Source organism: Bos taurus, chromosome 8, assembly GCF_002263795.3.
Source record: "Bos taurus isolate L1 Dominette 01449 registration number 42190680 breed Hereford chromosome 8, ARS-UCD2.0, whole genome shotgun sequence".
In the NCBI taxonomy this organism is placed as follows: Eukaryota; Metazoa; Chordata; class Mammalia; order Artiodactyla; family Bovidae; genus Bos; species Bos taurus.
Genome location: NC_037335.1, coordinates 72,690,325 through 72,707,023, shown reverse-complemented (window position 1 = coordinate 72,707,023; position 16,699 = coordinate 72,690,325). Strand labels below are relative to the sequence as shown.

Here is a 16,699-nt window from a genome sequence, read left to right as displayed (position 1 = left end):
CAATGAGGGCTTCCCAGGTGGCTCAGATAGTAAAGAATCTGCCTGCAATGCGGGAAACCCTGGGTTCAATCCCTGGGTTGGGAAGATCTCCTGGAGAAGGAAATGGCAACCAACTCCAGTATTCTTGTCTGGAGAATTCCCATGGACAGAGAAGCCTGGCAGGCTACCGTCCATGGATTCGCAAAGAATTGGACATGACTGGACGACAAAGCACAGCACAACGAGGCACAGACAAATGCTGCTTGATTCCACTTACAGAAGATACCTGTAACAGTCAAACTCATGGAGTGAGAAAGTACACTGGTAGAGGCCGGGGACCAGGGGATGGGGGGATGAGGAGTTAGTGTTTAATGGGGGACAGAGTTTCAGTTTAGGAAAGTGAAAAATTCAGCAGATGGATGATGGTGAGATGTAAATGTACTTAGTGCCACTGAACTGTACAGTTAAATATGGTTAAAATAGTATGTTTTATATTATTTGACTTTCACAATAAAAAAATTAAAATTATATAATTGTCACCAATATTGGCATATAAATCAGAGTTTAGGGCGTTCTGAAAAAAAAAATGAATACTTGGAAAGACACATTAAAATTTGTGCCAGATAGCTAATAGGAAAAAACACACACTGAAATCATTATAGTATTTAAAAAAAAAAAGTATTGCCTTCTGGGTCCTAATATTGAATTCCATAGAAATACTGGAAATTATTACTGAACCCTCACATGGGCAAACTAGAATTGCTCTCTGGTATTAAGTCCTTACTAGCTGCTGAGAATAATAAGACTAAAAAAGGCTGAAAGAAGAGAAAGAAAGAGAGGACAGAAGAAAAAAGATCTTTGCAACAACAGACTCAGAGCAGTGGGAAACCCAATTTATCAAGAACATTCAAATCACACGTTTCACCCCTAATAGGCAGAGAGAGACAGGAAGAAAACTGACACTGATCAAGCCTCTACCACATGGCAGGTGTTGTAGAATGTTTCTTATAGACAGGACGACTCCATTCCCCACATCGCTCTTGTCAGTTATGTATTTTCCTTACTTTTTCCAAATATGAAACCGGGGCTCAAGAGAAGCTAAGTATCTTGCCCAAGAGCACACAGCAGCCAATGGAAAGCCAGAACTGGGTCACAGCAGTGACTGATTCTGAAGCCCCTCATCTTCCCAGGGCACTGGGTACAAATGTAAATACAGGAACCCACAAGCTGCAAACTTTCAAAGATGTGAACATGCGTTCACATGTCCAATCACACGAGCTGTTCTTGTGTCTGGTGTGCACTGCCACGTGCGTGCGTCCTCTACAAGTGGCTGTGCTTCATGTACTTTCCTGTACAGAGTACACTAGTACAGGGTCATCATTTGAAGCCCAGGATGTCTGGAAGCAAGTGTAAGACAGCTGTCATGTAGCGAGTACTACTATACATTCAAGGTCCTGTACTGTAAGATTAAAAACTTTTTATTTTTCCTGTTTGTTTACATATGTTATTTGTGTGAAAAGTACTATAAACCATTATAGTACTGTATAGCTGATTGTGTTAGTTGGGTACCTCGGCTACCTTTTCTGGATTTAACAAAAAAACTGGATTCACACACATGCTCTTGGAATGGAACTTGTTCGTATGTAGGGGACTTACTGTTAAGAGAATCGGCCCATTTAACCTCTGCTTGTCCTTCCCGTCTGTCTCCTTTTCTTCCCCCTCATTTTCTGTGCTACTCGACAGGGGTGTTACTTCTTATATTTATATTCAAGAAGCATTAGTCCCTCAGTCGTGTCCAACTCTCTGCAACCTCATGGACTGTAGCCCACAAGGCTTCTCTGTCCATGGAATCCTCTAGGTGAGAGTACTGGAATGGGTTGCCATTCCCTTATCCAGGGGATTTTCCCAACTCAAGGATTCAATCCGGACCTCCTTAATTGCAGGCAGAGTCTTTACTGTCTAAGACACCAGGGGAAAAGTTTTTAGGAAGACTCCCAAATTATTTAGCCACTGAAACCATACCTAACAATTAAAAACCCTCTATTATATATACTGAATGCATTCAGTTCAGTTCAGTTGCTCGGTCGTGTCTGACTCTTTGCGACCCCATGAATCACAGCACTCCAGGCCTCCCTGTCCATCACCAACTCCCGGAGTTCACTGAGACTCATGTCCATCGAGTCGGTGATGTCATCCAGCCATCTCATCCTTTGTCATCCCCTTCTCCTCCTGCCCCCAATCCCTCCCAGCATCAGGGTCTTTTCCAATGAGTCAGCTCTTCACATCAGGTGGCCAAAGTATTGGAGTTTCAGCTTCAACATCAGTCCCTCCAGAGAACACCCAGGACTGATCTCCTTTAGGATGGACTGGTTGGATCTCCTTGAAGTCCAAGGGACTCTCAAGAGTCTTCTCCAACACCACAGTTCAAAAGCATCAATACTTTGGCGCTCAGCTTTCTTTATAATCCAACTCTCACATCCATACATGACTACTGGAAAAACCATAGCCTTGATTAGATAGACCTTTGTTGGCAAAGTAATGTCTCTGCTTTTGAATATGCTATCTAGGTTGGTCATAACTTTTCTTCCAAGGAGTAAGCATCTTTTAATTTCATGGCTGCAGTCACCATCTGCAGTGATTTTGGAGGCCAAAAACATAAAGTCTGACACTGTTTCCACTGTTTCCCCATCTATTTCCCATGAAGTGATGGGACCGCATGCCATGATCTTAGTTTTCTGAATGTTGAGCTTGAAGCCAACTTTTTCACTCTCCTCTTTCACTTTCATCAAAAGGCTTTTTAGTTCCTCTTCACTTTCTGCCATAAGGGTGGTGTCGTCTGCATATCTGAGGTTATTGATATTTCTCCTGGCAATCTCGATTCCAGCTTGTGTTTCTTCCAGCCCAGCGTTTCTCATGATGTACTCTGCATATAAGTTAAATAAGCAGGGTGACAATATACAGCCTTAAGGTACTCCTTTTCCTATTTGGAACCAGTCTGTTGTTCCACGTCCAGTTCTAACTGTTACTTCTTGACCTGAATGACTGAATGCATTACCTCCAGTTAAATGGTGCTTCACCCAAACCCTATACAGTGGATTCCCACACGGTGAGCATTCCATTCACGCATTTCTAGAGTAACAGATAAGACTCTTACTTGAACTAATTTAATTGTAGAGCCAGGGCCAGCATTTGTCCATGCAACCAATCGCACAACATGTCAGGGCAGGGATTCCTAGAATCTAGTTTCAAATAGAGTGTGGCTCTGTGTTTTCCACAGATGCTGCTTCCTTTCTGGGGCATCCTCAGGTCTAGAGTCCACTAGAAAGCTTTCTACCTTCCAGAGGAGAGAGGGAGTGGGGGGTGGAATTCATAGGTAGTGAATCAAGCAGAAGTCCACCAGGCTGATCTTTTGGTGACTCTACCAGACACTAATAGTCTCTAGGAGGTGTGAGCTCAGGGAGAAGCTTTCCATTCATTTCATGTGCCCATTCCTAGAGTCGGGAGCATGAATACCTCTCAGAGAAATTGTAAGAAACTAATTCGCCAGCTGCACAATGCCACTGGAGAAGGAGAGAGAGATACACCCAACCTGGTGGCCCTGTGGGGTTGGGGTTCCCAGGATGTAGCCCACCTACCTTCTCATAGTTAGAGAAGCCCCCCATGACAGCTGGGTCCACGATGCCATTGAGCAGCATGGAGAGGGGATGCACAGAGAGGGACCGGTCCCAGGCATGCTGCTGGACACAGTTGCTGATCTTCTCATTGGTGAGCTCCATGGTTTCGATGGCATTCTCCAGAGGACTGATTTCCTCCTGTGGACAGAGCACATGGGAGAAGAGAGACATCGAGCTCCATGGTCACTTCTGGGAAGAAGCCCAAGCCTTCCACTCAACAGGAACACAATTCCCACCAAGCTATGGAGGAGTGATGTTCTGCTTGTTAAGATCACGTTTATTAATAAGGATAGAACACTTACTTGAAATGGTGTTGGTAAGCTGCAAGATAAGCTACTTTGTTTCTCAATATAGTTTAACACTTTTGCATGATTTCATAAATGACAGCTATTTTTATTTATACATTATAAATCCACTGAACACTCAGAATGTATGGAATCAGAGAGCAAGATGAAAACAAATGGCTAAACAGTAAAAACTAGGAGTAAGTAGAATTTTAATTTGTGATTTATTTAGAAGACACTCATTTTCTTTGCTAAGCTGTTTAAAATCTCAGAAAGTACAAGGATGATTTATATATTGGAGTTATGGTAATGATTATTTCTTGGGGCAAAGTGTCTACGGAAATTTTGAGAAGACAAAATTGGAGCTGTAAGAATGGTTGTTTCTTAGGCAAATCCTTCTTAAGAGATTCTTGAGATGATCAACAACAAGAGGGGAGCAATATATGTGACCCAAGACATTTGGGCACAACCAACAATACTCACTGCTAAGAGGTTTCATGCTCCTTTCATGAGAAAAGCTAAGAGATTCTGGAAGTCGCACATTCAGACCTACATTAACTCACCTTAGTATGGGTTCTATTGTTCATAGAAGTCAGAAATAATAAGATGTATTAGAATATTCAAGCTGGATTTTACATGAGAATCAAGTAAGATATAATATGGATTCAGAAAGAGCTCCTTCTGTGGAAATGTCTTCCAAACCAGATTCAAGAAAAATTGCCTTCTTCTTCACTTTACCCATGATCAACCAGCATGACCTCCTACTCCAAACTTGATACAAGCCTCTGTCCAAAATCACATTCACATTTCAAAAATAGCAATTTATCACTAGTGGGATGGAACACCTCAAACTTCAGATTTGTTCAAGACCTATTTCTTAATTGCTTATTTTCTGCAAGCACTGGGCTGAGAACCATTGTTACAAAAGTGATTAAGGTACAATTCGGCTGGAAGAAGCTTTGGACAGAGGAGCCTGGTGGGCTACAGTCCATAGGGTCGCAGAGAATCAGACACGATGGAGCAACTGAGCACATGGCTGGAAGGAGCATGTGATTTTTATAGGGTCAAGGTCAGAATGCAGAGGTCTCAAGACAAGTGAGCATGGGAGGTAACTCTTTAAAATAAGCCCAGGTTCTGATAGGGCATAGAAAAAGGGCATCTAACTCAGGTTGGGAGTTTCAGAGATGGCTTCCTGGAAAAGCTGGTATCTAAACTCAATCTCAATGGGAGTTAGGTTAAGAAGTAGGGAGAGGGCATTCTGGATAGAAAGAAGGACCCAATATCATAGAGGACTGAATGAGCACAGAATAAGCAATTTAGTTCCAGGCACAGAAGACCAAGTAGAAGAGGCTTTTAGTCCCAAAGACCCTGTCTACATGTGCTAGGAGCATGGGCTTTCTAGTCTAGGCACTGGGGAGCCATGGCAAGGTTTTGAGCATGAGAATGATACAGCTGGATTTTCACTATGGAATTCACATTCTGAGGCAGAGAGGGAAAGACCTAAGAAGCCACCAGGCAGGGTGGGGCCAATCAGGAGCCTTTTTCAACATCATCAGCCAGAGATGAATGAGAGTAGAAACAGCGCACCATAGTAGGACTGGGGGAAGAAAAAACCAAAACGGACTTAATAAATATTAGAAAGCTAAAAATGACGAGCTTTGGGGAGTGCTGAAGATGGATGTGAGAGTTGGACTATAAAGAAAGCTGAGCGCCGAAGAATTGATGCTTTTGAACTGTGGTGTAGGAGAAGACTCTTGAGAGTCCCTTGGACTGCAAGGAGATCCAACCAGTCCATCCTAAAGGAGATCAGTCCTGGGTGTTCACTGGAAGGACTGATGTTGAAGCTGAAACTCCAATACTTTGGCCACCTGATGTGAAGAGCTGACTCATTGGAAAAGACCCTGATGCTGGGAAAGATTGAGGGCAGGAGGAAACGGGACGACAGAGGATGAGATGGTTGGATGGCATCACCGAATTGATGGACATGAGTTTCGGTAAACTCCGGGAGTTGGTGATGGACAGGGAGGCCTGGCATGCTGCAGTTCATGGGGTTGCAAAGAGTCGGACATGACTGAGCGACTGAACTGAACTGAAGATGGAAAAGTCGAGGATGAGTGATGATGTGATGAGTTGAAAAATAAAAGGAGAGGAAGTATTCTTGGAGGAAAGAATGTAACTGATAGGAAACTCTAAGGAGGAATTTCAGAAATGTTTCTGGGTGCTGGCAGGATCCTTGGGGAGACAAGAGCCATTTGGTCTTATAAAAGAGCCATTCACTGGCAGTAACCTTTAGGATTGGTGTTGTAACATCAGTTTTATAAAGGAGTTCTATTCGACAAGCATGTCTTTTATTTCTCTTTTGGAAAATGAAGTTGGCTGGAGGAGCTAGTGAGTACCAGAGGGGGGGATTTAACAAAGGCTCTTATTTTATTTGGAGACAGAAATATTCTGAGTTCCACTTTCAGATGACTTACTATTGAGATCTGTTTGACTTCAAACCACTTGAGGATCCCAGGGAAGGTATAGGCAGTTGTATATGTGGTCCTTTCAATCCACATGGTCTGGTGGAAGGAAGGAAAGTGGGAAATGTTGGTTAGTTCCCAAGAAAAACAGCAAAATTCTCAGGTTTAGTTGAGATTCTATTGGATTGATTTTTAAAATTTTTATCTTAAACATTTTTTCATTTTATATTAACAAATTTTAATTTTATTTAATATTTTATATTATTTTACTTTGTATTTACTTTATATTTAAGGAATTTTTTATTTTATATAGAAACTAACACAATGTTGTTTTAGTTTCAGGTGTACAGCAAAGTGACTCAGCTATACACATACATGTATCTATTCTCTTTCAAATTCTTTTCCCATTTAGGTTATTACAGAACTGTGAACAGAGCTCCCTGTGCTAGACAGTAGGTTCTTGTCGACTCTCTAGAGATTCTATTTTAAATGCCTCCTTAGTGAATTAGCCCAAATTTTCTACTAAACTTTAAAGATTCTATATGTTTAAAGCAGAAAGGAATTCTCTGTTAGGTCCCCCTCACTCTTTTTGATGGGAAATTTGAGGTCCAGAGAGGTGTGACATGCTCAAACCAAGTTCATGGTGGCAGCAGGCTCAGGAGTGGAGCCCAGTTCCTGGATCCCTAGTCTAGCGCTTTCCACTGAGAGGACAGCCTGCTGATGAGGTAATAAGTACATGGACCCGCTACACCAGGGCTGCCATCATTTCTGCTGTAGGTGCTGGTTGGGTGGATAGCCTCCATTCTGGATGTCAATTTCATCTTGTTTTAGAGGTCCAAGTGGTGAACTCACAGCAAACTCATTGTCAGGATCCTTTTCTCCTTTCCGGAATGGCCGAGAATACCTGAACTGCTGTACTTCGTTGGCTCTGTAGTAGCTGGGGAAAGACACAGTCACAATGCTGTGGCTTCTTTCTTACAATAAGCACTCCTCCATCAAAACCTGGGACGCATTTCACAGGACTGAGTCTTATCCGTTAAATTTTCTGAACACTGATATAGTCTCCATGATGAAGGCTGGAGGTGGTACAGAACTTGATTTTATTGCACATCTTAATTACTGATGCATCTATCTCCCAGTTCACAATTTTAAAAGGCATATGGGGCTTCCCTGGTGGTTCAGTGGTAAAGAATCCACCTACGAATGCAGGAGACACAGGTTCCATCCCTGATCTAGGAAGATCCCAATTGCTGTGTGGAGCAACCAAGCCCATGCGAAACAACTACTGAGCCAGCACTCCAACAACCAGGAATTATACCTACTGAAAGCTGTGGGCCCTAGAGCCCATGCTCCGCAACAAGAGAAGCCACCACAACAAGAAGCCCAAACACGGCAACTAGAGAGTAGCCCTCACTCACCAGAACTAGAGAAAATCCCTCAGAGCAAAGAAGACTCAGTACAGCCGGAAATAAAATAATAAAACTTTTTAAAAGACTTAAAGTAATAAAAAAAACTGTTAAAAAAAAGGCAAAAGAACTTATGGCAGTGTTTGTGATCTCATTTGTATTACAGTGTCATCAGGCCAACTAGCATTTTAGCTTCTTAAGAAAACGGATGAGGCCTTCAGTCATGGGGGAACTCACCAAGCAAGGTGAGGTCAGCCATTACTGACCAGTGAATCCTTCTGGGTGGAAAAATGAACTAGGGGATCTGAACTCAAGAGCAAACTTCCTAATTTCCTACCCTCTGCTAGAAAAAATAAAAATAAACCCCCCAAATTCTACGAGTTACCAAGCTCTTACCTTATACTGAACATGGAATAGATATTTGCTGTGGTCTGAACATTTGGGTCCCCTGCTCACCCCTATGTTGAAATCTTAATGTCCAATGTGATGGTGTTAGAAGATGGGCCTTTGGGTGGTGATTAGCTCATGATGGTGGAGCCCTTGTGAATGGGGTTAGTGCCCGTATTAAAAAAGAAGAAACACAGAGCTTCCTCACCCCTCACTCCGGCATGGAAAGACACACTGAGAAAATGAACCATATATGAAGCAGGAAGTAGGCCCTTACCAGACACCAAAAGTGTGAGGAATAGATTTCTGTGGTTTATAAGCCTCCTCAGTCTATGGTCTTCTGTTACGGTACAGCAAATGGATGAAGACAAGAGAAGGTCTTTCAAACGGTAATGAATTTAAGGATTTGGTTTTGATAGACTTCTACATAAAGTGTGTGTGAGAGACACATGGTTTAAAATACCAAACAAAAAACCCCCACTTACTTTAAGATCTGCTCCGGAACTGGTTTATCCTTGTAGTTGGGTGGAAGGTTCATCACTGGCTTGACAGTGAAGCACTGCATGTCTGAGGAGCTCGTTAAGGAAGAAAGAGCCAGGAAGCTGTCACTGCAAAAAGAACTGCCTTTTCCTCTTGCTTTACCAATGGAAACACTACCCACACCAACCACTCCTTTGAAGCAAAGGCCAGGACCACACTGAAAATGAGGTTCCATTAGGTATTACCGCAATGCCTTAGTAAGTCATAATCCTAGAACACTTTTTTATCAGACACATGTCAAACAACCTTGCCAGAGGAAAACAGACATTAATGCAATTTCAGGAAAACAGGTGATTAGAAATTATTTTAACTTTGTTTTGGACAAGCATCCATCTGAAATATTCAGACTCCAGAGCCCAGGCAATACGAATTTCTTGTATCTTTGGATACCTTAGATTTGAACCTTAGACTTGAACTTTTCTGCCTTTACCAACAAAGTTTCCAAACCTATAGTTTTGAAACTGGCACTGGGTCTGGACCTAATATTGTTGTTGTTGTTAAGTTGCTCAGTTGTGTCCAACTCTTTTCAACCCCATGGACTGCAATCTTCCAGGCTCCTCCGTCCACGGGACTCTCCAGACAAGAATATTGGAGTGGGTTGCCATTTTTTCCTCCAGGGGATCTTCCCAAGACAGTATCGAACCCATGTTTCTTGCATTGGCAGGCGGGTTCTTTATCACTGAACCACCAGGGAAGCCCCAGACCTGACACTGACTCCCCATATTTCTCAACATGAAGGCTGCCTTCCACTGACACCAAAAATCACCTGGAGATTTACTCAAAATGCAGAATTAGAATTCACAGCTGGTGAATCAGAATCTCTCCATGGTGATTCTTAAATATAACACAATTTGAGAACCACTGGGCTATACTTTACAATGTTACAGCTTACAAAGCATTTTCACATAAATGATCTTTTTACCTTGATCTTCACAGAAATGCTATTAAATATTTGCGAAAAAATAGAGTTCAGTTCAGCCGCTCAGTCATGTCCAACTCTTTGTGACCCCATGGACCTCAGCACGCTAGGCTTCCCAATCCATCACCAACTCCCAGAGCTTGCTCAAACTCATGTCCATCAAGTCGGTGATGCCATCCAACCATCTCATCTTCTATCATCCCCTTCCTTCTCCTCCTGTATCGTCCCCTTCTCCTCCTACCCTCAATCTTTCCCAGCATCAGGGTCTTTTCCAAGGAGTCAGTTCTTCACATCAGGAGGCCAAAGTATTGGGAGTTTCAGCTTCAGCATCAGTCCTTCCAATGAATATTCAGCACTGATTTCCTTTAGGATGGACTGGTTAGATCCCCCTGCAGTCCAAGGGACTCTCAAGAGTCTTCTCCAACACCACAGTTCAAAAGCATTAATTCTTTGGCACTCAGCTTTCTTTACAGTCCAGCTTTCACATCCATCTAAGACTACTGGAAAAACCATAGCTCTGTCTAGACGGACCTTTGTTGGCCAAGAAATGTCTCTGCTTTTTAATATGCTGTCTTGGCTGGTCATAGCTTTTCTTCCAAGGAGCAAGTGTCTTTTAATTTAATGGCTGCAGTCACCATCTGCAGTGATTTTGGAGCCCCCCAAAATAAAAGTCTGTCACTGTTTCCACTGTTTCCCCATCTATTTCCCATGAAGTGATGGGACCAGATGCCATGCTTAGTTTCTGAATGCTGAGCTTCAAGCCAGCTTTTTCACTGTCCTCTTTCACTTTCATCAAGAGGCTTTTTAGTTCTTCTTCACTTTCTGCCGTAAGTGTGGTGTCATCTGCACATCTGAGGTTATTGATATTTCTCCCAGCAAATTTGAATCCAGCCTGTACTTCATCCAGCCTAGCATTTCTCATGATGTTCTCTGCATATAAGTTAAATAAGCAGGGGGACAATATACAGCCTTGACGTACTCCTTTCCCAATTTGGAACCAGTCCTTTGTTCCACGTCTGGTTCTAACTGTTGCTTCTTGACCTGCATATAGATTTCTCAGGAAGCAGGTCAGATGGTCTGGACCTAGGAAAATTCTTAAAGAAAATTCTTTAAAAAGCCAGAGTTACCCCTTTGGAAAACCAAGGCCTGGAGAAGTTAAGCAACTGGTTAAAATCAAATGGCTATGCAGATATGACTTTGGGATGAGCTCCAGGACTCGTGTTTCTACATCAAATCCATAAAGACCTCTTTTCATTGCCACACCAAGGAGGCATCTCAACTGTTTTCTGAACCCCCAAACTGAAACCTTTCTTTCCCAAGCATCTACTAAGTGTTAATAGGCCATTCACTTCCCTTTGAAAGACATGTCAGTCAACTGCTCTATCGTTATTACTGACCATCTTTCTATAGCAACTGACCACTCTATACCTATAATAATTAATATGTACTGAAATTTTATTATGTGCCAGGGACTCTTCTCAGTATTTTACAGACAATCTTTACAAGAACTCCAAGGGGAAGAGTGATCATCACCCCCATTTTCTTGATAAGAAAACAGGCACAGAGAAACTGAGCTGCCCAAAGTGACATAGGAAGGGACAGCGCTGGGACTCGAACCTGGGCAGTTTGCTCCAGAGCGCTTTTTCTTATTTATCTACCATTCCCCACCTGCTCTGGCTTACCGACCTCTTTTAGAATACAGTAAGTCCTCTAAATATGAACCTTCGAGTTGTGAACTTTCAAAGATGTGAATGTGCATGCCATGCCATCAACATCAGGCCTGAGTGAAATTGCAGCTTGCCCTCCTCTCCTATTGCTGATGATATCATCTCTACCATCTCCCTCCTCCAATCAGTAACTCTTCTTGCCTATTCACTAGACACCAGTCCCTGTATGCCAGCTGTGGTACTGGACTATGTACTTTTCAAGGTACTGTACTGTAAGATTAAAAGCGTTTTATTTTTTGTGTTTGTCTTTTATGTATTATTTGTATGAAAAGTATTGTAAACCTATGACAATACAGTGCTGTATGGCCAATTATGTTACTTGGGTACCTAGGCTAACGTTTTGGACTTATGAACAAATTGGACTTGCAAATGTACTCTTGGAATGGAACTTGTTCATACGTGGGAGACTTCCTTTATTGTTCAATTCCATAACATCTCTAATTTTTAAAATGCATGCAACTGGTTTTTCAGTAAGACATTATACATTACCAAAAGAGAGCTATGTGTCTTTATACAGGTTCCAGAATTCAGAACAGGAAGTCTACATTCTCCCCGGGCTCTGCCTGTGACTGTAACACACGTCCTTCCATACTCAAGATTTGCTTCTCATCTCCCTCTTTCAGTTACATCATAGCCCTGAGCTAAGGACATTAGGTTCCCGAAGCTTTTATGCAGACGGGACACTGAGTCAGGATGGTTAAATGAGTCTGAGGACAGGACCTACCTGCATGCAGGCACAGGACTGAACCCCCACCTTCTGTGGCTGGGCTGGGGCTGTAGCAGGTTCCAGAGCCCCGGGCCAGGACTTCCCTGGTGGTTCAGTGGCTAAGACTCCATACTCCCAATGCAGGGGGACTGGGTTTGATACCTGCTCGGGGAACTAGATCCCACGTGCTACAAAGAGTTTGCATGCCACCAGCTAAAGATCCCATGTACTGCAACCAAGACCTGACAGAGCCAAATAAATTAGTAAATAATAAACGTTAAAAAAAAAAAGAGCCCCTAAGCTGTAGTGCGAGACAAGGATACACTGCTTGGGGGAAGACTTGATATCATCTCCTGGGGGGGTGGTGCTGCTCATCTTCTCCGCATTGGGAAACTGGGTCAGCAGCCGCAGGCTGAAGTCTTCTCGCCTCTCGTACTCCTTCCCCCGGTAGATGAAGATCTTGTTCTGCAGGTCAGGACACGCAGGGAGAAGCATTAAATATGAACAGTGAAGGGCAATTGGGGACTCAAGTCTCAAGGAAGTCACCGTCCTCCCCAGGCTAAGTGCAGCCCCTCCCTCGCCACCACGTTCCTACTGAACACTTACTACGTGCTCACAGCAACCGTCATATCTGAAAGAGCTCACAGTTTATTTGGGGAGTTAAGTCAAAATGCTTCTCAAGAGGGTGCCCTAGGATGATAACTCTTGTGCAAGGTCTACACCGATCCACAAGGAGATAAGGAGTTTGCACCCTATTGGAAATTCATGAGGTCACTGGGCATGCTGCTTAGGTTAGCTGGTATTTCTCACGGCAAGAAAATGAAAGAATGAAGGGCATTCATATACACTGAGGTGCAAGCTCCTTTATCATTCCTTAACTTACTGGATCTTACTTTCTCATCATGATCCAGTAAGTTAGGGAATCAGGACGTAAGCGACCCTGCCTCAGAGAACTCAAAAGTACAAACAAGATCAATCAACAGGTTAGGTGGGAACAGAGAACAGGATTAATCGACAGCCAGTCCCAAGCCAATCCTGGAGATGGCTGTGGATGACAACATCAAGGTCTCATAGACAAGAACTTCTCTCAATACTACTCTTTCCACTCCAAACTGCAGCTTTTTTTCCCTTTAATAAAAGTAACAAAATTGGATTTTTTGGAAAAGAAATTTTTGCGAGGTCCCAGACACAGAAGAAATTTGCCTCACAGTTCCTGCAAGTTCAACTGTCACTGTTTTGATGGTTCCTGCTCCTCTCATTGTCACAAACATGAATACTTAGCTTAGTATTTAAAGCATACATGTATTGTGGTGTATTGTGTGTTCAGTCACTCTGTCATGTCTGACTCTTTGCAACCCTGTGGACTGTAGCCCATCAGGTTCTGCTGTGTATGGAATACGCCAGGCTATAATACTGGAGTAGGTTGCCATTTCCTCCTGCAGGGGATATTCCCGACCCAGGGATTGAACCCATACCTCCTGCGCATCCTGCAATGCAGTTAGATTCTTCACCGCTGAGCCACTGGGTAAGCCCCACACGTGATCCATTTTTAACTAAAATCTGGGCCCATACTGTCCTATACAATGTTTCTTAAAAATCACTAGTCCAGATGAATGGACAAAGAAGACGTGGTACATATATACAATGGAACATTACTCAGCCATAAAAACGAACAAAATTGGGTCATCTGTAGAGAAGTGGATGGACCTAGAGACTGTCATACAGAGTGAAGTAAGTCAGAAACAGAGAAACAAATACTGTATATTAATACATAGATGTGGAATATATGGTACAGATGAACCTATTTGCTGAGCAGAAATACAGACACTGGCATAGAGAACAAATATATGAACATCAAATGGGGGAAGGGGAAGTAGGATGGACTGGAAGATTGCGACTGACATATACATATCTGGATTGACATACTGACATGTAAGATAGATAACTAATAATGACCTACTGTATAGCACAGGGAACTCTACTCAATACTCTGTAATGATATATATGGGAACAGAAACTTAAAAAGAGGGGATATATTTATACATATCGCTGATTCACTTTGCTGTACAGCAGAAACTAATGCAACAAAAAGGCAACTATATTTCAATAAAAAAAATCAGGAGAAAAAATTTTAAAAATAACTTGTACAGCCATACACTAAACATGTATTGAGCAAATTAGATCTGCTAAATGCTGGGGGTAAAATGGTGACCCTGCTCTGGTGGAAAGAAACAGAGAACGAGTAAGTTAATAAAATAATTTTGGTAATTTAAGTATCTTGAAGGCAATACACCTCTAGGCCCAACACAGAGGGCCATGAAAACTGCCCAGTCTTTTGGAATTGATGATTAAATGTTTCCAAGCTGGGAGAGATTTATGAGACTGATGTTGCATTATGCAATTTCATCATTCAGGCAGAACTACGGTGAGCTAAGGATTGGAGTATAAGAAAACACTAAGGGGATGACAACTGTGGAGAAAACCAGACAAGCAGAAGCTCAGCACAAGGGTGCTCAACCTGAAGGAGAGGGCTTCAAGGCACACTTGGGACTTGACTGGGTAGAGATGGAAGGATAGGGTTAGATGAGAAAAGGAGAGGGGAGGACAACCAGGCAAAAAGTACTGAGAGCAGGCAGAAGAAATGTTCTCGAGACTTCCTGGTGATTCAACGCTTAAGAATCCGCCTGCTGAGGCAGGGGACATGGGTTCAAGTCCTGGTCCGGGAAGATCCCACATGCCGCGGAGCAACTAGGCCTGAGCATCACAACTACTGAGCTGGTGCTCCAGAATAAGCAAAGTCACTGCAAAGAAGCCCACGCACCGCAAGGAAGAGTAGCCCCTGCCCACTGCAGCTAGAGAAAGCTTGAGAGCAGCAACCGAGATCCAACACAGCTAAAAATGAACTGTTTTTTTTAAAAAAGAAGGGTGTTTGGATGTGTTAGAATATGAAAGGCTCTGAAAGACAGGTCAGTAGTCCAAAGGTTGGGAATTCGCTGGAGGTTCTGGTAGGAAGGCTCAAAGTGATGAAGGAAGAAGTGCCGTCAGCCTAACGTGTCCAGCTGTAGGGAACTGCGGCAGGAGTCCATGCGAGAAAGAGAAGCTGAGGGATCTCGTGTTGGAGCCTGTGGTATTTGGTAAAAAGCAAAGAGATGGGGGAGTGCGTGAGAGTTCTCAGATGAGAGCCTCAGGGAAGGAAGAGTGGCACCAGTGACAGAAACAGATGAGAAGGAGGCCTGCTGGGGGCCAGCGGAGAGGACGGGAAATTCACACATTCTGAGTTTGGGGAAATACTCCATAACACAGAAGAGCATTCAGGTTACATCATTCACGTGGATTCTCTATTTTTCAGTACACAACAACACACAACATCTACAAACTCCTATACAGTTTATAAGAACTCCCATCTAACAGTCATTTCATTCTCAAATCAGCCCTGCAATGTGGACCTTATTTTTGTAACGTCCAGGTCAGAAAACCAAGACTTGATGGTTATATGATTTGGTCAAAATCACAGGTACTCAGAAGATGATTCAGACTCACTTTTTCAACTTGAAAGTCTAGACTTATTCTCACTGAATCACTGCTGCCACTAAGTTTATAACCATTATTCCATGTGAACTAATAATCATATGTAATAAGTGTACCAGCTATCAATATCTTATCATGTGTTAGTCACTTAGTTGTGTCCAACTCTTTATGACCTCCATGGATCATAGCCTACCAGGCACCACTGTCCATGGAATTCTCCAGGCAAGAATACTGGAGTGGTAAGCCATTTCCTTCTCCAGGGGATCTTCCTGACCCAGGATCACATGCTGTCTCCCACATTGCAGGCCAATTCTTTACCAGCTGAGCCACCAGGGAAGCACCAATAATACTGGAGTGGGTTGCCACTGAACTGGGTAGCCATTCCCTTCTCCAGAGCATCAAGAACGACAGCAAATTTAAGAACAGAACCTACTGCCAGGCTCCATCCCAGATCCCCTACTCTCATTTCTCTCACTTCAGCCACTCAGTCGTGTCCGACTCTTTGCAACCCCAAGGACTGCAGCACGCTTGGCTTCCCTGTCTATCACCAACTCCCAGAGTTTGCTCACACTCATGTCCAATAAGTTGGTCATGCCATCCAACCATCTCATCCTCTGTTGTCCCCTTTTCCTCCTGCCCTCAATCTTCCCCACCATCAGGGTCTTTTCCAGTGAGTCAGTTCTTTGCATCAGGTGGCCAAAGTATTGGAATTTCAGCTTAAACATCAGTCCTTCCAATGAATATTCAGGACTGATTTCCTTTAGGATGGACTGGTTTGGCTCTCCTTGAAGTCCAAGGGGCTCTCAAGAGTCTTCTCCAACACCACAGTTCAAAAGCAGAAATTCTTTGGTGCTCAGCTTTCTTTATAGTCCAACTCTCACATCCATCCGTGACAAATGGAAAAACCATACCTCTGACTAGGCGGACCTCCGTCGGCAAAGTAATGTCTCTGCTTTTTAATACACTGTCTTGGCTGGTCATAGCTTTTCTTCTAAGAAGCAAGTGTCTTTTACTTTCATGGCTGCAGTCACCATCTACAGTGATTTTGGAGGCCAAAAAAATAAAGTTTTTCATTGTTTCCATTGTT

General features: G+C 43.1%; 1 protein-coding gene and 1 long non-coding RNA gene across 4 annotated transcripts in view; one reads left to right on the top strand and one right to left on the bottom strand.

The window, feature by feature from the left end:
* Positions 1-16,699, bottom strand: part of DOCK5 (dedicator of cytokinesis 5) — a 280,649-nt gene that overhangs the window by 17,213 nt on the left and 246,737 nt on the right. For all 3 annotated transcript variants that reach the window (XM_005210292.5, XM_010808067.4, XM_059889492.1), the window contains 5 exons: positions 12,408-12,549; positions 8,678-8,759; positions 7,252-7,336; positions 6,412-6,498; positions 3,615-3,791 (listed from right to left, as the gene is read on the bottom strand). In XM_005210292.5, the coding sequence (XP_005210349.1) occupies positions 3,615-3,791; positions 6,412-6,498; positions 7,252-7,336; positions 8,678-8,759; positions 12,408-12,549 (573 nt within the window). The remainder of the gene's footprint in view (positions 1-3,614; positions 3,792-6,411; positions 6,499-7,251; positions 7,337-8,677; positions 8,760-12,407; positions 12,550-16,699) is intronic.
* The window catches only part of LOC112447820 (uncharacterized), a 38,199-nt gene that overhangs the window by 12,158 nt on the left and 9,342 nt on the right, over positions 1-16,699 (top strand). The gene's annotated exons all lie outside the window — the stretch shown is intronic.